Source organism: Hyla sarda, chromosome 2, assembly GCF_029499605.1.
Source record: "Hyla sarda isolate aHylSar1 chromosome 2, aHylSar1.hap1, whole genome shotgun sequence".
In the NCBI taxonomy this organism is placed as follows: domain Eukaryota; kingdom Metazoa; phylum Chordata; class Amphibia; order Anura; family Hylidae; genus Hyla; species Hyla sarda.
This window is the reverse complement of record NC_079190.1, coordinates 458,057,127-458,081,087: the sequence shown is the minus strand read 5'-3', so window position 1 is coordinate 458,081,087 and position 23,961 is coordinate 458,057,127. Positions and strand designations below refer to the sequence as shown.

Here is a 23,961-nt window from a genome sequence, read left to right as displayed (position 1 = left end):
TAACTTTTGACGTTGTAATCTAAAATAGTTTTTTCAGGTCTTCCATGGAACAAAAGTCATTTAGCAAAGGTCATCAGGAATCCCTTGTATAGCTATACTGGTGATTCCAGCTCTGCCTGGGCTCACAACTTGCTTTTTCTATGTAGGACACACATTGCTCCTCAAATCTAATATAATAGCTGTGGATTCATCAGAGATTAGAATTTTGTGGCACACAATGAGCTGAATAAGTATTTAAAGGAGTTAAACAGATTTGTAAATTTCTTCTATTAAAGAATATTAATCCTACCAGTACTTATTAGCTGCTGAATACTACAGAGGAATTATTTTCTTTTTGGAACACAGAGCTCTCTGCTGACCTCATGAGCACAGTGCTCTCTGCTGACATCTCTGTCCATTTTAAGAACTGTCCAGAGTAGGAGAAAATCCCCATAGCAAACATATGCTGCTCTGGACAGTTCCTAAAATGGACAGAGATGACAGCAGAGAGCACTGTGGTCATGATGTCAGCAGAGAGCACTGTGCTTGTGATTCAGCAGAGAGCTCTGTGTTCCAAAAAGAAAAGAATTTCCTCTGTAGTATTAAGCAGCTAATAAGTACTGGAAGGATTAAGATTTTTTAATAGAATTAATTTACAAATCTATTTAACTTTGTGGATCGAGTTGATTTAAAAAAAAATAAAAATTCCAACGGAATACCCCTTTACAAATCTACACCATACTTTAATTTTCAAAACCCCGTCCATTTGGATTATACCATAATGAAGTTACATCTTGTTACATAATAAAATCTAAAGCCGGCCACAATAGATGGAGTTCATCTCCTCTGATCTTCCTGTACACTTGAATGTTCTGCCGGGAGAAGGTAGACAGCCATTACCAGATGACCAGGGCACTGTAATATCTCTCTAAAAAACTATTGGAATTGGAAAGTATCAGGAGGCCATCATGCATGTTAGATTGTTGGTCGTTCCTGTCAAAATTGGCATATTTGACCAACATATGCCAAACTTGTTTTACCGGGCCACACGTCATTCATGTGGTCTGTATATATTATTTGTAAGATTTATGTTTAAAGTTTAAACTGAACCTGTCAAAAATCTTTTCACATGTCCTAGGGAGATCTCAAAAGTTTTTTCAGATGGGGGTCTGAGTGTTCAAACCCAAACTGATCCTGAGAATGAACAGGAAAAAAGCCCACTACCATGTGTTTCATTTCCTTTCTGTGTCTACGAGACCAGGGTGGCACTATAGACTTACATTTTGATCCTGTCCTAGTCACATGACACAGCCCTAAACATACAATGTGCACCCATCCATGCTCGTTCTCTCAATTGGTCGGGGTCTAAGACCCCTATTATTTTGAGCTACATTTGGAAGACTCCTAATTAGAGATGAGCGAACTTACAGTAAATTAGATTCATCACAAACTTCTCGGCTCGGGAGTTGATGACTTTTCCTGCATAAATTAGTTCAGCTTTCAGGTGCTCCGATGGGCTGGAAAAGGTGGATACATTCCTAGGAGACTCTTTCCTAGGAATGTATCCACCTTTTCCAGCCCACCGGAGCACCGGAAGGCTGAACTAATTCACGCAGGATAAGTCATCAACTGCCGAGCCGAGAAGTTTGTGACGAATCGAATTTACTGTAAGTTCGCTCATCTCTACTCCTAATATGCTTCATGGATCTTGAGATGCACAAATCTCTTTCTTCTCTGTTTACAACTAAAGTTAATTCCAAATTCTTCTGTCTTCCTGTTATGAGAATGCAATTCTATTTAAAGGCTTAGACAGCAGGGATTAGAGCTGAGATAAGATCTTGTGGTTGTTAGATTTCATGTAGCAGACAGCAGAATTTAATGGGGAAATGCACAGATAAGCTGGAAATTGGTCTAAGTTATTTAGTATTTCCGAGAGATCACATTGATGGCCTATTCTTTCGGTAGTCCATCAATGTACAATTGGCAGGGGTGGTACTTTAGCTTAGCCCTATTCCCCTGTATTGGCATGCTTCTGTGTGCCAATCCAAGTAAATATTGGTATATTTTGAAGGGACACAGTGCTCTCTCTTCTACCACTGCCCTGCTGATCGATAGGATCCCAACTGCTGATCAATGGGATGTCCAACCACCATCAGTCAAACTCCTCAATACCCATCCTACCTCAAACATTGAAAACCGTAAAGTTCGGAAAGTCAAGAAGTTAGTTTTTTTTTCTCTCTCTCCCCTTCTCTGTCCCTCCCTTTCTCTTTCTCACAGCCCAAACATTCCTGCAGACAGATGACTAGTAAACAATATAGCTTTCCATTTTATGACAGAGGTGCTTTCCTACTACTAACTATGGAGGAATTTACAATGAGTCACAAGCAGGTTCTCTTGGTTGTGAGACGTGTAATGTTGGATCACTATATGAAAACCAGATGAGTCAGGTGTATGTTAAAAGGTAATGAGAGAAATGTATAGCTGCGTCATGTGCGTCCAGCATCAGCGCTGTATCCCGTGAGAACGACATCGTTCTGTTCACATTTGGTGCTAGGAGCCTCTGTAGCAGATACCGTTGTTTTTTCACAGTAAAAATGAGGCTGAATGCAGTCGTTTTTTTTTCCTGATCAAAACAGTTCACTAGTGGAACCCAATGGACAGTGGCGTCCATTGTGTGATATGTCAGTGTTGGGTTTTCTGTTTATAACTAATAGATATGTGAACAAAGCCTTAAATGTAATATAAAGCATGCTCACTTTTTCATAACTGATATATAAATTTGTATACGCAGATGTAGCCATTGTTATCTTGAGTGTTCATATGGCAAAGATGAAAGAAAAAACGTTGGCGACTCACCAATTCTTCTTTCTTGAGCTTTATTGCAAATACTGACATATTACAAATATGTAAGGGGGTGGACGGGTCCAGGGGGGGGGGGTACAGTAGGCTACAGCGGCCGTTGTTTCGCACTGGAGTAGTGTTTCGTCGGGCCTCCTGGAGGCCCGACGAAACACTACTCCAGTGCGAAACAGCCGCTATCGCCTACTGTACCCCCCCTGGACACGTCCACCCCATTACATGTTTGTGTGATAGCCTGGGGGAGTTGGGTATATGGGGTGTAGCTGTGCGGTGACTAAACGGTGTCTGATTAACCCTTGCTATACGTGACGCCAGGGTGAGGGCTCCTCTGTAATGCTTTTCCACCGCCACCCTTCCCAAGAGCGATAGGGAGGTATAGAATAATGGAATGTCCACAACCGGAGAGTTTGCTGAAAACAGTTGGAACTTTTACTGAAGATTTTATGCAACTTCACAACAGGAACAGTCTCTACAAATGCAAATTCTCTTGGAGATTGAAAAAGGTTGGGACCTTAAGCAGTTTTGAGTCTTTAAACTGATATGCGCTGTTCCACTGGATTTAGGGGATTTAGTTGAGGTCCAGTAGTCACGCTAGCTTTAGCGGGGATTAGTTTAGAACTCACGGTTTAGTTCAGCTGAGGCCGGTAGGTTTTCAGGCCTAGCTTGTCTTTGAAAGTTGCGCAGATCCGTCCTGCTAGTCCGGCATCCACGAGAGCAGCAACCCAAGAGAGCGATAATTGGCTACAGCTCCCTTATATGGGCAGGGGCTGGACTAGAGCTAATTGGTCCGATACTGCTGTCAATCACTTTTACATAGCATTATGGGTAACATGTGACCCAAGGACCTCCAAAGGTCCTCCAACATACTATAGAGGATTTAACATGGTCACATGACTGAAGGTCCTGCGACGCTAGCAAGGTAAGCATACTATACATTATATTAAATATACATTATTATTAAATATATACATTACAAAATTAGCATAGAGGAGAGGCGACTAGGGATTGTCCAACCTGGGGGACCCTACCTGAGCGTAGTTACTCTGACTTTGGGGACCACCATACAAAGTACGGTATGCAATATGGTACCGGGACACCACATTTGTAATATGTGAGTATTTGCAATAAAGCTCAAGAAAGAAGAATTGGTGAGTTGCTGACGTTTTTTCTTTCATCTTTGCCATATGAGTTATTGACTACTGCATGACGTCTGAGCACCACTGAACTACAAAAGACAGTGTCCTACTACACTCTACTAAGGTATCCTTTCGGGTATGCAGAAGTAAGCAGTGCCGAGCTACTTCACTTTATTGTTCCTATCTTGAGTGTGTTAACCTAATACACAATGGCTCTGATTTACTACCTGTCTTGTGGGTTTTGCACCACAATTTCTTTCTGCGCCAGAATATGCAAAAAAAGGGGTGTGGCCGTCCAGAAAGGGACCGTGTCCCTGACAATCTCAACATATTTATTAATGTTTCCACAGAAAATGTGGTGGATTTAGGCTGAGGAAAATCCTACAGCTCAGAGCAGTTGTGATAAAAGCAAAACATAGGGAAAAATACTTGTAGAAAACTACAGAAAAGGTATTGTGTTTGGATATCCCAATGCACCAGGAATCCCGATAAGGCCAATAATTGAGGATTCATGTTAAAATGAGGTTTGTGTGATGTGTTATGATAACTTATCTCGACTTTAGTAGTGCCTTACAATACAGTGATCTCTCAACATACAATAGCCTAGGTTACAATATTTTCTGGACCATTGTAACTTGAAACCAGACTCCCCATAGAATGCTACGGACAGTCCAGATCTGTGAAACCTGTCAATGGCTGGAAGAACCGACCAATCAGAATGGGCATTTCACTCAAGAAACCCCTGTATTACTGAAGTGCATGCACTGACTGGCTGTGTGGTAGCACCTCCTACAGTACAGGGAGGGACTACATGTTCTGTACTACTCTGTACCTGTGCCGGGGTTAGCTGTTCCTTTAGACACCTGGTTAAGGTGGCTCCATGTTACTTTTTTAGGACATTGCGTGTACTGTACAGGACCCTGAAGAAGCTCCTGTCCTCTACATAGACAGTGATTTACAGCTTCCAGTAGCTCTTTATTACTTTTATATGTAAAATTTGCTTTATTTGTACAGTGGTCCCTCAAGTTACAATATTAATTGGTTCTGGGACGACCATTGTATGTTGAAACCATTGTATGTTGAGACCAGAACTCTATCGAAACCTGGCAATTGGTTCTAAAGGCACCAAAATGTCATCCAACAAAATAGGAAAAAGTGAGGATTAAAGAAAAAGTAGATAACTAATATAGATAAAGCAAATCCTTACATATAAAAGTAATAAAGATCTGCTGGGAGCTGTAATCACTGTCTATGTCAGTGTTTCCCAAGCAGGGAGCCTCCAGCTGTTGCAAAACTACAACTCCCAGCATGCCCGGACAGCCAAAGTCTGTCCGGGCATGGTGGGAGTTGTAGTTTTGCAACAGCTGGGGGTACCCTGCTTGGGAAACACTGGTCTATGTAGAGGACAGGAGCTTCTTCTTCGGGGTCCTGTACAGTACGGGCAATGTCCTAAAAAAAAAAAAGTAATGGAGTTGCCCCCACCTGGTGTCCAAAGGAGCAGCTAACCCTGGTACAGGTAAAGAGTACAGAACATGTAATACCTCCCTGTACTGTAGGGGGCGCTACCAGACACCAGTCAGTGCATACACTTCAGTAATACAGGGGTTTTTACCAGTGAAATGCCCATTCTGATTGGTCTGTTCTTCCAGCCATTGACGCGTTTCACAGATCTGGACTGTCCGTAACATTGAATGTTGAGTCTGGTTTCAACTTACGATGGTCCAGAAAAGACCCTTGTATGTTGAAACTATTGTATGTTGAGGCCATTGTAAGTTGAGGGATCTCTGTATTATCTTTCTACTTTAATCCTCACTTTTTCCTATTTTTGGATGTCATTTTGGGTCTTCAGAACCAATTACCAGGTTTCCATAGAGTTCTGGTCTCAACATAAAATGGTTTCTACATACAATGGACGTCCTGGAACCAATTCGTATTGTAACTTGAGAGACCACTGTATATTAACCCTCTAGGGATTAAGATGATGCCGGATACATCTGTACATTTTATTACTTATATTGATCTTGAGTCATGGCCAATGTAATGTTCTAGAGTACTTATACATTGTTTTCCACTATAGTAAGTTATGGCATGGTACTAATGTTGCTAGGAATTATGGTGGCCAAGCATTTTTGTATAACTGTTTGATTGGCCATCAATTATCTTTCCCAATCTTCCTATACACGTGAGAAGAAAGGGCGCTGATCCACCGGGAAATTCAGTAAGGCTATCCTCCTTGTTGAATTCCAGTGTGAACATAACCTATAAATATGTTCACACAAAGAAAGCATTCTGCAGGTGTTGGTGCGGATTTGTTGCAGATTTTCTGCTGTGGATATTGGTGCAAAATATGCAAAAGTAAACATTTAAATGTGCTAAAAATCCCCATTTGTGAATGAGGCTTATTAAAGCAAATCCACCACGTGCAGATGTACCGTAATAAAGACTGTTACTCAGAATCAGTAATAAGTAATGCAAGGCATTTATAAACTCCATTTTTATATGCATTTTATATTTGAGCTGGAAGATAAACTGGGAGCCTGTCAGGCGAGCCATATGAATCACACGAGCCATGGGAAATATTAGTTTAACGCCTTACATGAAACAAGTAGACTTTTACAAGTAGGTTTTTAAAATGCTGCCACGTGCGCCTATTCCTAATACATGACCTGACCAAATCTGTCCCTCCTGCACCATTGCACAGGCCTCGGACAAATTGCAGGACCGCACATCCTGCTAGTTATCCCTCTCATACAGAAGCGCTTAATCATCTGCATGAACCACTGCACAAAACAATGAACTTCTTATGTGCCATGTTTCACAGTCATGACTTTCATCAGGGGTGCCAATCCCTCGTCTTTGGAATTGTAAACGTTTCAAAAATGTTAATAAAAAAATAAAGATAAATAAATATATATATAAAAACTTCTTGGCCAAGATGTCAGTATCCTGCTCTTATACCCCAGGTCTGCTACCCTAGTAAGCCTTAATTTGGTGGAGAACCAAACTTGGGGTGCGGTGTATATACGTTCTACCCCTCCTATATTGCTACGTAATATTATTATTTTATTAGTTTTATTTATTTTTAGAAACCACTTGTCGTCTTTTAATGTTTTACTATATGTATTTTTTACAGGACAACGGAGCATCGCTGGACTCCATCTATATGATAGGAGTCAGCCTCGGGGCGCATATTTCTGGTTTCGTTGGGAAAATGTACAATGGTTCACTTGGCCGAATAACAGGTGATTCCCTTTTGTCATGTTAACTGTTCTTTTTCCATTTTGATGACTAAATAATTACAATAAGACCTTTGATGCCCTTTGTACACAGTATCTCAATAGCCACCAGCATTTTTTGCCTCTTAGTCTGGTAACTTTGAACTTTAGAATTCTCAAATAATTTACACAAATTTTTAATTTTTTTTTTTACAAAGAAGGTGAAATCTTTCTTGCACGTACTAGAGAAACATTATCACCTTATTGGATATTCTCATTCTTTTTCATTGTAGGACTGGATCCTGCTGGACCTTTATTCAATGGGAAATCGCCTGAAGACAGATTGCATTATAGTGATGCAAAGTTCGTAGATGTCATCCATTCTGACATTGATGGTAAGTCTATTATACATAATAAACAAATCTATTCTACCAAAGAGACAGCACATTGTATCATTGTGTAAAGATATATAATTATTTATTATGGGTCACAATTGCACTTATATTGTATTTACGATCAATAGGATATCACAAATCTCTCATTTTGTAAAGAATCCTTGAGGTCAAAGAATAATAGGTAAAACTGTGTTCTTAGTTGTTCTATATTTAACAAAGCAGTAAGAAATTAGAAATTTCCTTCTATGATGACACTTCTGTCCAAGCCCTTCTGTAAAAAGAAATAAAGGGATATTCCGGCTTTATAGATCTTATCCCCAATCCAAAGGACAGGGGATAAGATGTATGATTGCAGGAGTTCTGCTGCTGGGACCCCCACAATCTCGATGCAGCACCCAGCATTCTGTGACGGGCGATGTCTCCGGGACCGGGGGGGCGCGGCCATGATGTCATGTCTTGGAGGCAACACCCTGCACAGAATGCTGGTGGCTGCACCTAGATCGCGGGGGGTCCCAGCAGCAGGACCCCTGCGATCATACATCTTTTCCCCTGTCCTTTGGATAGGGGATAAGATGTATAAAGCCGTAATACTCCTTTAATTCTGTCTCTTTCTGTAACAGCAATTTATGTCTGTCTCCCTGGCTGGTTGAAAGGATTTGGTGAAAAACCGTGTGTACCATTTACATATTGTGTGAGCTTGGCTTCTTATTGGCCACCCTAAGTTTTACTTCAGCCAGGTAATACATGGAACAGTAGGGGCCCTTTGCTGTCGTCAGTTGTCGGCCACACATCCCCCTGTTACAAGCAGAGATGTCCTCCTGATGGCCATTAATTTTTTGACAAGTCAAATGATGCGATCAGCCAAAAAGAGTATGTTTGCCCATACATCAGCTGATCGCTGGCCCTATTACACAGGGTCATATTGGCCTGTCTGGTTGATAATTTCCCTGTGTAATAGGGGGTATTCCAGGAAAAAACTTTTTTTTTTTTAGATCAACTGGCTCCAGAAAGTTAAACAGATTTGTAAATTACTTATATTAAAAAATCTTAATCCTTCCAATAATTATCAGCTGCTGAAGTTGAATTGTTCTTTTCTGTCTAAGTGCTCTCTGATGACACGTGTCTCGGGAGCTGTCCAGAGAAGAAGCAAATTCCCATAGCAAACCTATTCTGCTCTGTGCAGTTCCTATGGGGATTTGCTTCTACTCTGGACAGCTCCCGAGACATGTGTCATCAGAGAGCACTTAGACAGAAAAGAACAATTCAACTTCAGCAGCTTATAAGTACTGAAAGGATTAAGATTTTTTAATCGAAGTAATTTACAAATCTGTTTAACTTTCTGGAGCCAGTTGATATATATAAAAAAGTTTTTTCCTGGATAACCCCCTTTTAAATGGACCATCTATTGGGTGGGGTTTCTTAAAGGGGTCTTCACCTAGGTTTTGTGAACAACATGTTACTGGGGGAAAAAAACTATACTTGCCTACCTCTGATCCTCCACAACTCCTGTTTGGCTCCTTCCAGTCCCCCAATTTCCTGTCTTCTTCCTGCTTCTGAGACAAGAGCTCATCTGTTACCCTATGTTGGCCAGCGATTGGCTGAGCTGGCAGGTCCTGCACCCAGCTCTTGTCTTGGAAACAGGTAGAAGTCAGGAGATTGTGGGGACAGAAGGAAACAAATCCGAGCTGTGCGGGACAGAGAGTAGGTAACAATAACATATTTTTTTTACAAAGTGCCAGAATACCCCTTTACAATAATCCACAGGCTTCATTACAGCATGGTGATGCAAAGCATTGATCTTATCACACATATATCTCCTGGCAGTAATAGACTTTTCTTTGGCCTACTTTACCATCCATACCTCCCTCTGTAGCTGCCTGGAAGACTGCTCTCAGCCACAGCAGAACATTCCGCACTGCAAGTACTGAGACCTACTGTCTGGGCAACCTAGAAAGTAATGGTATCATATACAAAGTCACCTACAGTAAATAGGAATAGCTAAGCCCAATAAGTTATTCTTAACCTGGTGTTTCTATATGTTCAGTATAGAATCTCTCTAATCGATAAAACCAACATGGAGGCGGAAAGGACTTTGTCCCTACTTATTATTTCATTTAAAGAAACAGATGACAATTAATAAAGGATACATCTGCATGAGAGCATAGAGTTCAGCCCTTGACACATCAGCTTACCCAATGGTGTCTACAAGATGTCTACTGTCGTGTCCCCTTGACTACCAGCAAAAATCTACTATACTTGTTTATTATCACCTGGCAATTCTTTTATTGCCCATGTGCTGTAATGATGTTGTTTTACATGCAATATATTATGTACAATTTTGTGCAATAAATTATTTTAATCAGCAAAACGTATCAGTAGCCCATACATTTACTATATCAGTAGCGCTTCCATATAGTAGACATAAATACACATTAAGATGCCGCTAAAGACTATTAACACCGACTGCCTTTTAAAAGTTCTTTGTTTTTGAGCCACTTTCTTAGCTTCAAACTCCGTAATTGAAAAATTAGTTATGGCTTTGCAAGCAATTTATCATTTTTGTATTTTCTGTACTATCGCACCATTAGCCGGAAGAAAAGATATACAACCTATGATTTCCTGAAGAAAAAAAAAAAGCTTAGATAACGCAGAAAGGGTCTCTTAAGAAATTCAAGGGAATAGAAAGTCAATGAGATGACAATAAAATAATTTATTGACTGCACTCACATAAAACGCTTTATGTTATTTGGTAATTTATTCGCCTCAATTCTCCTGGTACACATTTCCCAGTTTCTGCATTCGCTTGAATAGAAGTAAAAATATAACAATAAAAGAAACTTATGCATGTTTAAAATGTATATGCTAAAGCCTCTAATCTGCTGCTCTCCAGCTATTGCAAAACTACAACTACCAACATGTCCTGATGTATATATCATATTTGTTCCCCCCATTTATTATATATAAAGTATAAAAATCCAATAAGCAGCACCATCCAATGTGAAAAAATGCAGTGGGTGCCAGCGTCCAGCAAACCTGATCAGGGTTTTCCTTAGATATATAGCCAGAAGACGCAGCACTCCGAAAAAATGTAAGAAACGTGTATTTATTCCAACATATACAGTCCACAAGCAACGTTTCTGCTCTCTATGGAGCTTGAAAATGGCTCCATAGAGAGCAGAAACGTTGCTTGTGGAGTGCTGCGTCTTCTGGCTATAAATATATATATATATATATATATATATATATATATATATATATAATATATCTCATACATACATATATATATATATATACAAAAAAAGAAGGTTGCAGCGGCTCTCTTGGTCAAAAAATTGAAGTGCATGTCACCCAGTCAGAGGCTATATGCCCAGCAGAAGTGAGTGGAATGAGCGTGTTAGGGTGGATGGGGGACACGTTTTGATCAAAAAGTGTGCTAAGAAACTCCATTTTTTGACCATGAGTGCTGCTGCAACCTTCTTTATTGTATACTTTGTACTTGCCACAGCAGCGTGCACCCGTGTATTAGGTAGCTGTTTAATTTTTTATTTTTTTTTGGTAATGTATATCTATACAACTTAATGGCCCTAATTTACTAATGTAAACCTGATCTGTTTTGTCGAGGCGTCGCCGCATGAAAAAGGGGGCGTGTCCCCCAACAGTTTTGAAAAATCCCAACATGTTTACTAAGGTTTCCACAGAAAATGTGGTGGATTTGAGCTCTGGAAAACCCCACAGCTCAGAGCATGTGTAAAAAAGCAAAATGTAGTGAAACATTATAATATACTGTGAAAAAAAAAAATCTGTTCGAAAAAAAAAAAAAAAAAAAAAAAAAAAAACACAATGAAAACCCCATTTCACTCTTCGTAAATCAGGGCCGGTGTGTATGTGTGTATGTTTCAACATCACTTCCAAACAGCGAAGGATATTAACATGAAACTTGGCACACGTGTTACTTATATGTCTACAACAAACATAGGATAGGTAACTGAACCCTTACCCACCCCCCATTTGTGAGGGTCGGGGTTTTTGTTTATAGTCCCCTACAAGTCTATGGGAAATATATGTTACTGCATAACTTCCGTACGGCTGGAGATATTTCGATAATACTTGGTCACATGTTACTTATATGTCAAATAAAAATATAAGATGGTTAAATCAACCCTAATCTACCCCCATATGTGAAGGATGGGGTTTTTATTTCAAGTCCCATGCAAGTATATAGGACTTCTGGTACCTTACTCCACAAGCTCCGCTCTGCATCTCCTGGTGAATGTGTCAGTCCGGCTACCAAGCCACACCCTCCCTGCATGCCATGCCCCATCTGTCAAAGACACGGCCACCCTTTAAGCCACACACTCTATTTTCTACTCTTTTTGTGTATCGGTCTGGCTTGCAAATCACGCCCACTCCAACAACACCACGCCCCTTTAATTTTTGTCTTACAATATCTTCTTTACAACTCAGTCCCACCTGAGGTTGGGAGATGAGGTCGGGATAGGGGGAGGGAATTTGGGTTCGGAATATCAGGAGGGGATACAAAGACAAAAGCTTTCTCCTTTTGTAGGAAAAAACGGGCAACGCCCGATACTCAGATATTATATGTATATGTGTATATATATTTGTCTATAGCTATTTATCTATTTATTTATAAATATATATGGATGTAGGTTATTCTAAGAGTAACTGATCAGTTCCATGGTTCAATGTTGACAATTTGCTAAAAATCTATTGGAGAATAATGTCCTTTTTTGGGCCTATTGCACCTTAGTTGACTGTTGTACCTGAACTCACACGGCTTATCTCGTCCACAGCTTTAGGCTATCGGGAAAATTTAGGACATATTGATTTCTACCCAAATGGAGGAACTGATCAGCCCGGGTGTCCTAAGACCATATTGTCAGGTAAGTCCAATTTTTTTTTTAAACTAAGTTTGTGTATGGATTTACTATTCCGGCCCATGTCCTGTATTAAATTCGTATTCCAAACAAGTGTCTATCTCTAAAGGTGACTATCAGTTTTTACTTTGGAAAAATTCACATTAAATCTTCAGCATTTCCACAACATACAGGAGTGTTTCCCAACTAGGGTGCCTTCAGCTGTTGCAAAACTACAACTCCCAGCATACCCGGACAGCGGTTGGCTGTCCGGGCATACTGGAAGTTGTAGTTTTGCAACAGCTGAAGGCAGAAGAGAATCGATCCAGTGCTGAAGACATAATGCAGCTTTATTGTAGATAAACGGACACACTTGGAGGACAGAGTATACAAAAAAGAGGATTGCAGCAAAACACCACCTATGAGAAAGGGGGAGGGGTGCACAGCGAAAGAGGGTGCCATTCCCCCTGTGTAGTAAATACAAGCAAAAAGAAAAATAGCCAACACAACAACCTAATACACGGGTGCACACTGCTGTGGCAGATACATAGTATACAAAAAAGAGGATTGCAGCAGCACACATTGGTCAAAAAATTGAGGCTCTTGGCGCACTTTTTGATCAAAACGAGTCCCCCATCCACCACGGGGAGGTGGCCTCATTTAGGATGGGACCCCAACACAAATTCTGAGCCTAAAACTCAGATATCAACTCACCTCTGCTGGGCATATAGCCTCTGACTGGGTGACTGGATCCATATACAATTTAAAACACCACCTATGAGAAAGGGGGAGGGGTGCACAGCTAAAGAGGGTGCCATTCCCCCTGTGTAGTAAAATTCTGAGTGTTAGGGTCAGAATTTGTGCTAGGGTCCCATCCTAAATGAGGCCACCTCTGTATTAGGTTGTTGTGCTGGCTATTTTTCTTTTTGCTTGTATTTACTACACTTGGAGGACAGACGCGTTTCTGCTGCATGCGCGCCATTTGTCACTGAGGAGACTTGGGGCACCCTGGTTGGGAAACACTGACATACATTATATTGACATGCTGCGGATTTAAAATCTGCATCGCAGGTCAATTTGAGTTCTGTTGTTTTGCTATTGCTGTACATTATACAGCATAGAGGAGTAGAGTGTTTCATTGGGATCTAATGGACATTGAAAAATCCCTTACGGTTTTTCCGCGTACATTTATTTTTAGAAAAATCTGATTAATAAAGCAGGCTGATAAGGAATATATGTATAGTGTATCTGCTATCAATACAGGTCCAGGTCCATCACCCTGGATATTCATGATGACTTCAGATTAAAGGCGAACTCCCCGGTGGAAACAAGTGGAAAACAAATGTTTTCAAATCAACTGGTGCCAGAAAGTTAAACAGATCTTTCAAAAAACTTCAAAATCCTAATCATTTCAGTACTTATCAGCTGCTGTATATTACAGAGGAAGTTGTGTAGTTTTTTTTCCAGTCTGACCACATTGCTCTCTGCTGACACCTCTGTCCGTGTCAGGAACTGTCCAGATTAGAAGCATATCCCCATAGAACAGTGTTTCCCAACCCAGTCCTCAAGGCACACCAACAGTCCAGGATTTACATTTTTCCCTGTTCTATTCCAATGAAGTAACTGAAAAAACCCGGAATGTTGGTGTGCCTTGAGGACTGGGTGGGGAAACACTGCCATAGAAAACCTCTCCTGCTCTGGACAGTTCATTACACAGACAGCGGTGTCAGCAGAGAGCACTGTGGTCAGACTGGGAAGAACTACACAAATTTCTCTGTAGTATATCTGTGGTATACAGCAGCTGATAAGTACTGGAAGGGTTAAGATTTTTAAATAGAAGTAATTTGCAAATCTGTATAACTTTCTGGCACCAGTTGAGTTGAATTATTTTTTTCCCACCGGAGTTCCCCTTTAAGTCCACCCAGACTCTGCGCTGAAAACAGGCAATGAGTTTTTATTTTTTTTTATTTTAAGTGCTTTTGACATGTTCCCCACACAAAAAAACTTTTTCTTCGGTTGGTAAAGGAAATTAAAATATTCCTGTTTTACATATCAAAAGACGGTAACATAATGGGGGACCGATTCTTGCCTTTGTAATTTAGTGGCACATGGTTTTTATTTTTACTTTTTTAAGTATTCTAATTAGAGATGAGCGAACTTACAGTAAACTTGATTCGTCACGAACTTCTCGGCTCGGTGGTTGATGACTTTTCCTGCATAAATTAGTTCAGCCTTCAGGTGCTTCGGTGGGCTGGAAAAGGTGGATACAGTCCTAGGAAAGAGTCTCCTAGGACTGTATCCACCTTTTCCAGCCCACGGGAGCACCGGAAAGCTGAACTAATTTATGCTGGAAAAGTCATCAACTGCCGAGCCGAGAAGTTCGTGACAAATCAAATTTAATGTAAGTTCGCTCATCTCTAATACTAATTCATAATAAAATATAGCTTTCTACTACTTTCTATAGTGTTTATGGTGTTTTATCCCATGTGTGACTTCATCTTTTCTTTGTGCAGGTTCAGAATATTTCAAGTGTGACCACCAGCGGTCCGTGTTTCTGTACATGTCGTCCCTAAATGAGTCTTGCGGCGTGGTGACGTTTCCCTGTAATACTTACAAAGATTATAGGATTGGAAAGTGTGTGGATTGTGAGATGTTTGCTCCTCTTAGCTGCCCAGTTTTAGGTACAGTGAAGTGAATAAATCACATTTTTTGTATAAATTTATATATATATATATGTATGTGTATATATATATATATATGTATATATATGTGTGTATATATATATATATATATATATATATATATATATATATATATATCTCTATCACACACACACAGTGTATGTGTGTATGTGTATATATATGTATATAATATATATATATATATATATATATATATATATATATATATATATATAATTTTTTTTTAAATAAATATAAATGCATATTATATATAAATAATATTTATTTTATGAGGTGTTTGTGCTAAGGTAAAACGTGTTTTTATCAGGATCACCCTTACCCTTACCTGTATAGGTTAGTACAGTTTCCCTTTTAAATGGGTACTCTACAGGGAATTTTTTTTTTTAAATCAACTTTAAATTTTAATCTTAATCCTTTCAGTACTTATCAGCTGCTGTATGCTCCACAGGAAGTTCTTTTCTTATTTTAATTTCCTTTCTGTCTGACCACAGTGCTCTTTGCTGACACCTCTGTCCATGTCAGGAACTATATAATAAAAAGAGGAGTTGGGGGCTCACACTAATATTTTGGATGAATTGTATGCCTAGGTTTCTGCGTTACACGTAACCCCACGTGTAAAAAGTGAATACAATAAAAGAAAAAGGGTTGCAGACCTCAAGGTATATACTTACTATATGTGGAAGGGATCACTGGGTTTTTAATAAAAGTCAAAAAATTTTACTAAAAACCCAATGATCCATTCCACGTAAAGTAAGTAAATGTCAGGAACTGTGCGGATCAGGAGCAAATCCCAATAGCAAATCTTTCCTGCTCCGGACAGTTCCTGACATGGACAGAGGTGTCAGCAGACAGCACTGTGTTGAGACAGAAAAGAAATTAAAAAAGAAAAGAACTTCCTCTGTAGCATACAGCAGCTGATGAGTACTGGAAGGATTAAGATTTTAAATAGAAGTAATTTACAAATCTGTTTAACTTGCTGGGACCAGTTAATAAAAAAAAAAAAAGTTTTCCTCCGGAATACCCCTTTAAGGTTTCTGTAGATGACAGTGACTGCAAATAAAAATCTGACCGCACATGATGCTGTCTATGTAATGAATAAATTCTTATGCCTGTAAGCCAAAGATAAAACTCTGCCACAAAAAAATTCTGTAGTGTGCACTGTTCGGCAGAATCCTGTGGACAGCAATGGGACTCTGCTACACCAGAATTTTCAAGCAGAATTCTACTTGGAAATTCCATATTGTACTGGTGAAATTGGTGAAAATATTTAGGATTGGTGAAAATATTTAGAATACATATTTTGCAAATTTCCTCCTCCTAATTTTTGGGCCTGGAGGACCCCATGCCATAGATAGCCTATTGAGTTCAATAAGAATTGTGTAGTAATAAATTAACCCTGTGGTGGTCCTGCAGGGGAACTTTTCACTTGCTATTAGATTCCCTTGTAGATTGTAGCAATCACTGAAGGTCTCAGCAGACAATGTCCTATTTATCATCTTCCTTTTGGAGGATTGTTAAAAAAAAATGAAAGCATTGTAAAAAAATAAAAATAAAAATAAATAAAAAAAAGGGACAACCCTCTTAAAGTAATGTTTTTATTTTTTTGTAACATTTGTACTTGATGGAGAATCCCTTGTGCTGCTAATGGCTTTGTTGATATATTTGTTGCAGGTTTTTATGCTGATAAGTGGAAAGATTATCTGGTGGCGAAGAATCCTCCAGTGACGAAAGCTTTTTTTGACACGGCTTCGATGAAACCATTTTGCAGTGAGTGAAATTGAATTTGCATAAAGTAAAAGCTGCCAGACTGAGATAATGGGGGCTTTGGGAAGTTGACGACATTTGCTTGGAACATTAATTGCTTTAGACCGAGCAATGTGAGCCGCAAATAATAATGGCGAGGAGAAGGGCTGCTCGGGGTATAGGTTTTGTCTTCCATTTTGGCCTAGTTCTTTGTTGTAGCAGCGTTGGGGCTGATCCGTGCTCTTCAGACATGGATTTCTTTTCACCGAGGGACCTATTTAAATATTGTTGTGTGGTCGAAGCCCAGAGCTGCTTTTGTTCTCCTGGCTGCGCACTGATCTTTCATCTTTTTTGTGCTTCAGGGGCGTACAAAACAGAATTATTCCCGCAACTCGAGGGACTGACTAAGCCCCCATCTCTATTACAATAAAGAGAACAAGTGAACAACTTGACCTTGATTTTGTGAAAATGCTGTAAACATACAAATATAATTACAGAAAGGAAGGAAATAGGCTTGAGGATGTAAGCGTTTAAGATGCTAATACACAGACACTAATCATTCAATGAATGGGTGATATGTCATTGCATTTTATATTGAGGATCCTTTAGGTTTTTACACTTCAGGAGGCAGAAGCTGGACTTGGAGGATACCAGATCCGTGCCAAAAGAATGTTCCTATTATAGATAACGTCTGGCCAATCAGGACAGACACTGGGGTCACGGTCAGAGGTTGGCTGGAGCAACAGATCTGCAACCTGGTGGTAATTGCAGTAGATACAGGACAGGCAGGGGCAGAAAGCGGCTTCAGGTGATGGTGCTGGTCAGCGGAAGGGGATTCAACCCAGTGAAGGTTAAGCAAGAAGGTGAAGATGTAGCAGCAGGATGATACATGCTCCAGAAGGTTGGCTAAAAACAGGCTCAGGTTTAGTGTCGACAATCTAGGTCATGCACAGAAGGGTCAGTATGGAACACAAAGGTCAGGCAGAGGCAATGTCAGGTAATAAAGCACAGGTCAGATACAGGATAGCAGATCAGGAACACAACTTTGCTATGGGAGAACCACACTATTGCTCAGACACAGGTAATCTGGTGGAGCACTCTTAAAGGGGAATTCCAGGTTTATACATCTTATCCCTTATCCAAAGTATAGGGGATAAGATGTATGATCGCAGGGTCCCGCCGCTGGGGACCCCCGTGATCTTGGAGCAGTCCCCGGCATTCTGTGCCAGGCGCTGCTTCAGAGACAGGGACGTGACGTCATGGTGATGCCTCCTCATGATGTCACACCACGCCCCTTCCATTCATGTCTATGGGAGCGGGTGTGATGGCCGGAAGGGGTGTCCATGACGTCACGCCCCTGTCTCCGAAGCGGCACCCAACACAGAATAAAAATGGGTTAGGTTTTTTTTGTATTTGTATGTTATTTGTTTTATGCAAAAATGTTTAATAAAAATGTATTATTTAAAAAAATAATAATAATACGGCCTAGCGGTGGTGAATGCTTGGACACCCTGCACGCTGGTGGGTGCCAACCACCAGCATTACATACCTTATGTTACTACATTAGAGAACATCTTGTACTTGTACAGGGTATGTGGAATTTTTACAACCTTCGTCAATTCCCCTAAAAGTAAAAAAAAGTGATGGAACTTTTCAAATAGTCTTAATAAAAATATCTACTGTTTTATGTCTACAGCTTCTATGCAGCCCTATGTGTCTCCATGTTTGCAGACTACAAATAAATCCTATATAGTTTGACCCTGTTGTCATATGTTGCCCTTTTCTCTTTGCATCCTCTCTTTGCTAATTGACAGGTAGGTAGAAGAAGGGAGTAACCTATGACTACAAAATTGTTTGCATATAGTAACTCACAAAATGACTTTGTCCCTATTTAAAATAATTGAGTTTACTGTGAATCAGGTCATGGAAGTACTAGATTTTTGTTATTCTTGGCATTTATTTTTATAAGGGAAATAAATCTTCTCTATAGTATAGGAAAGAATGAAAAATGAGAATCAATTTCCTCTAAACTGTAGTGAAGACCAAAGTGAAAGCAGCTGTGCACGAATTCACTACTTCTGTATTAAATTCCCCTCTAGTCTTCATGATGGGAAGGTTTGGAATGTAGATTATAGGTTTCCCAGAATAGAAAGCGCCTTTAGCCTAAAAATGTGTCTGTCATGCTACCTGTAAGCATAAAGTAACCACAACAGCAAACAGAGTGTATAAAGTTTGATTTAATCTCCTCTTATTACTATGGGGACTTTTTGTGGGTGCCTCAGGAGACCTACTCCCGAAAACCCCTGTAATAGGAAAAAGTGTATAAAACAATATAGGTTTTGGTTACATGTTTGATCTATTTTTATTTCCTTAAAAAACATTTATACCAAATTATCTTGAGAAAGACATTCTCCTTTTGGATATGTAGTTTATTAATGCTAATATCTCCATTTACAAATTTAGATGATACGAGGTGCTAAGTATTGAGCCTTACACAGAAGAAATGGAGCTAGGAAGCTGTAACTACCGGACCATTCTACACATATTCCCCCAGGAAGTCAATGCACTTGTGACATCTGTTCTGCAGCTTCTTAAAGGGGTGCTCCGCTGCCCCAGCTTTCGGAACTTTGTGTTCCGAACGCTGGGTGCAGGCTGCGGTGGTCATGACGTTACAGCCATGCCCCCTCGTGACATCAAGTCCCACCCCCTCAATGCAAGTCTATGGGAGGGGACGCCACGCCCCCTCCCATAGACTTACATTGAGGGGGCATAGTGTGACGTTGCTAGGGCCGTGGCGTCACAACCCCCACAGTCTACACCCAGTGTTCTAAATGTATGCAGTGTGCTGCACAGAGATCAGATGGGGTCCTAGCTGTTGGATGCCTGTGATCAGACATCTTATCCCCTATGCTTTGGATAGGGGATAAGATGTCTAGGAGCAGAGTACCCCTTTAAACCCTGCAATAAAATTCCTCCCACTGCTGGTGTAACTACTCATTTTTAGCATTAGTTGCCTCTGGAACACTCCCAAATCATTGTCCCTTTCAGTGTTTTTTTTTTTTAGATTGGGGAATAGATAATAGTCAGTCGGAGGCAGGTCAGGTAAACAGTGTGGATGGGGCATCACTTGAAAGCCTAAGGAGGCCAATTTTGTCATGGCTTCACCTGCAGTGTGTCCTGCAGTGGTCCTCCATAATAATGTCATGGATGGCTTTCACATTTACAGGCACAGAGACAGACAGGCCTTTCGCTTGGTTTCTCACTTTTAACACTGAAATGGTCAGTTTTAAAATTGACAACCCAACAATTAAAAGGTCACTGTCATTAAAACTATTTTTTGCTATTGCACTCCTTATGGTAAATAAAAAATATTTCTAATGTACTTTGTTTAAAAAATGTATGTTTTATTAATTTAAAAAAGCTGCCACTAGGTGTCTCCCTACTTGTCCAGAGCACATTTCTCATGCGCAGACTTTGGCAGAAGTCCAAAATCAGGAAATGCAGCCTGGAGTGCTGAGGGGTGTGTGCACAGCTTTAGCCAATCATAGCTCATCTCAAACACTGAACTGCTCTGGGCTGTATGTAGCAGAGTGAGGGAGGAAGTTCTCCCCTGTATGGCTTCAGATGGTGTCACGCCTGCTGGGTAATGCCCCTTCTCAGTCTGTGAATTTGTCTGAGCAGAAAATACAGAGCAATATCAAGGTAGAAAACTTAAAAATTATTTAAAAAAATAAATAAAGGCAGGGAGTGGTTTATCATGATGGGGGCAGTGACCCAGGAGGATTATAAAATTTAACAAGATCATCAGAGATTCTCTTTAACTATTGCATATGAAGGGTCACTGTCATCCAACGTTTCTGACCTTTCATCATAGATGTGCTTCGGACCTTTCCCTTGGAGAAACAGGAACTTGGATATGGTCCTATGCTCTTTAACATTGAACTTTTCTGGAGGTGTCGCCATAAAGAGAACTTAAAATTATTGGTGGTTGATTTTTGCACCATTGAGTACCCTACAATTTACAGCTTCCTAACTCCATTTATTTTAATTTTTTTGTAAGGTTCAATACTTCTCAGCACCCTCATATGATTGCTTTGGTCAATAATAAGAACTTTTGTGCCTTTTTTTTCCTTTAGTATTTCATTATTTCTTGGACTTCATCACTTTAAATGATAAACCACGTAGTGGGTTTATTACCATCAAGCTTGAGTCCCCATCAGGAAATGTCACGGAATCAAAGCTTGATCAGTAAGTATAACAAATCATTGCCTCATATAATATCAATGTTGTGTCTCGCATAATACAATTTTTTTTTTTTTTTTTAGTATTGTGAGAGAAATGAGGAATTGAGGATGTCTAAGGCTGGGTTCACACCACGTTTTCAGCCATACGGGACCACCACAGTTTTAGGTCCGGTGGGAAAAATGAGCCGACCGGAGGCAGCATTTCACTCCGGTCGGCTCAATGAAATGAATTACATACGGGCGGCATACGGCAGGGATACGGGAGCGCCCGGTTTTAGCTCCCCCCAGCCTTATGCGGTCCCGTATGGCTGAAAACGTGGTGTGAACCCAGCCTAACCAAGTATGGTAATTCTGTTGTAGTAGAGGTATCTTCATCAGCCCTTAAGTTCCACCAGGTTGTCTTATCTAGTTGGCTGACGGTCTCTTAGTGTAGGCTGGCTGTACGCTCAGGTCCTGGGCAGTGGTTGTCTTGACACACCTGGTAAGAAGTTAGGCTGCATTCACATCACGATTTTGCCATACTGTTCTGTATCAGTTTTTTTTTTTTAGTTTTTTTTTTTACAGAACGTATTCCCTAAAAACTGATAAAACTATATGCAAACGTGTGCTCTGAAATTCAACTGCATACTGATTTAAACCGTATGTGGTTTGAATTAACCCCTTAAGGACGCAGGACGTAAATGTACGTCCTGGTGAGGTGGTACTTAACGCACCAGGACGTACATTTACGTCCTAAGCATAACCGCGGGCATCGGAGCGATGCCCGTGTCATGCGCGGCTGATCCCGGCTGCTGATCGCAGCCAGGGACCCGCCGGCAATGGCCGACGCCCGCGATCTCGCGGGCATCCGCCATTAACCCCTCAGGTGCCGGGATCAATACAGATCCCGGCATCTGCGGCAGTTCGCGATTAAAATGAACGATCGGATCGCCCGCAGCGCTGCTGCGGGGATCCGATCATTCATAACGGCGCACGGAGGTCCCCTCTCCTTCCTCCGTGCGGCTCCCGGCGTCTCCTGCTCTGGTCTGTGATCGAGCAGACCAGAGCAGAAGATGACCGAAAACACTGATCTGTTCTATGTCCTATACATAGAACAGATCAGTATTAGCAATCATGGTATTGCTATGAATAGTCCCCTATGGGGACTATTCAAGTGTAAAAAAAAATGTAAAAAAATGTAAAAGTAAAAGTAAAAAAAAAGTGAAAAATCCCCTCCCCCAATAAAAAAGTAAAACGTCCGTTTTTTCCTATTTTACCCCCAAAAAGCGTAAAAAACATTTTTTATAGACATATTTGGTATCGCCGCGTGCGTAAATGTCTGAACTATTAAAATAAAATGTTAATGATCCCGTACGGTGAACGGCGTGAACGAAAAAAAATAAAAAAAGTCCAAAATTCCTACTTTTTTAATACATTTTATTAAAAAAAAAATTATAAAAAATTTATTTAAAGTTTTTTATATGAAAATGTGGTATCAAAAAAAAGTACAGATCATGGCGCAAAAAATGAGCCCCCATACCGCCGCTTATACTGAAAAATAAAAAAGTTATAGGTCATCAAAATAAAGGGATTATAAACGTACTAATTTGGTTAAAAAGTTTGTGATTTTTTTAAGTGCAACAATAATATAAAAGTATATAATAATGGGTATCATTTTAATCGTATTGACCCTCAGAATAAAGAACACATGTCATTTTTACCATAAATTGTACGGCGTGAAAACAAAACCTTCCAAAATTAGCAAAATTGCGTTTTTCGTTTTAATTTCCCCACAAAAATAGTGTTTTTTGGTTGCGCCATACATTTTATGATATAATGAGTGATGTCATTACAAAGGACAACTGGTCGCGCAAAAAACAAGCCCTCATACTAGTCTGTGGATGAAAATATAAAAGAGTTATGATTTTTAGAAGGCGAGGAGGAAAAAATTAAAACGTAAAAATTCAATTGTCTGAGTCCTTAAGGCCAAAATGGGCTGAGTCCTTAAGGGGTTAAGAGGTCCGATTGCATCTATTTTTGTAATAAAAAAAGTATACTTCTTTTGGTTAACACTTTAGTGCAATAAAATTCTAATTGTTTTATTGAAATTCTGCAGAATGGTTTGTGGTTTGCCATGTACAAGAAAAAAATGTATCCCAAAAACTGTGTCTTAAAAACTGTATTGCACTGTAGACACCTCAGTTTTTCATTGACTTCAATGTTAAAAATAAAAAAATAAAGTATATGGTTCGTGTACGGTCTTTAAACAGGACACAAAACCGTAGTCGACTGCAGTTTTGTGTACATAAAAAAAAAAAAAACACACAACAGCGTACACGACCTAAAACTTACACAACCGGATAGATCTTGTTGCATACATTTTTGCATGTATATGGTTTTCACTACGGTTGTAGCAAAATCGTGATGTGAATGAATCCTTACCTGCTACAGACTTTACAGTTTGTCATTCTTCATCCTTGGGCGTCAAAAGAACCACTTTTATAGTTGAGATGTTGTCGCTAGGGGGGCTCCTCCCTTTGAATAATAGCTGTTTTCTGCCCAAAGTATCACTTTAGAGTCTGGTTATTAGATATAGAATAGGAATCCCATGATCCTGAAGTCTATGGTTGTATCTTGATTGAACAAAGTAAAAACTATTATTTGTCTGTTGTTCTTATACAGTACAGTGGTTTAACTTTTTGTGGGAATAGGTCAGTTATAATGCAGGTCTTTTTTTGTTGCTTTGTGCCTAAAATTGTTTAAGGTGCTGGTTAGGTGTGATGTGGTCACCCCTATTCCCCTATCCCGTAAAGTGATGGAATTTTGCTAGAATAT

The 23,961-nt window shown here is 39.9% G+C and overlaps 1 protein-coding gene across 1 annotated transcript in view; it reads left to right on the top strand.

Moving 5' to 3' along the window:
- Nucleotides 1–23,961, top strand: part of LIPI (lipase I) — an 80,230-nt gene that overhangs the window by 28,251 nt on the left and 28,018 nt on the right. The window contains exons 3-8 of the mRNA XM_056559381.1: nt 7,108–7,216; nt 7,483–7,584; nt 12,396–12,485; nt 14,972–15,139; nt 16,832–16,927; nt 21,040–21,151. Coding sequence (XP_056415356.1) covers nt 7,108–7,216; nt 7,483–7,584; nt 12,396–12,485; nt 14,972–15,139; nt 16,832–16,927; nt 21,040–21,151 — 677 coding nt within the window. The remainder of the gene's footprint in view (nt 1–7,107; nt 7,217–7,482; nt 7,585–12,395; nt 12,486–14,971; nt 15,140–16,831; nt 16,928–21,039; nt 21,152–23,961) is intronic.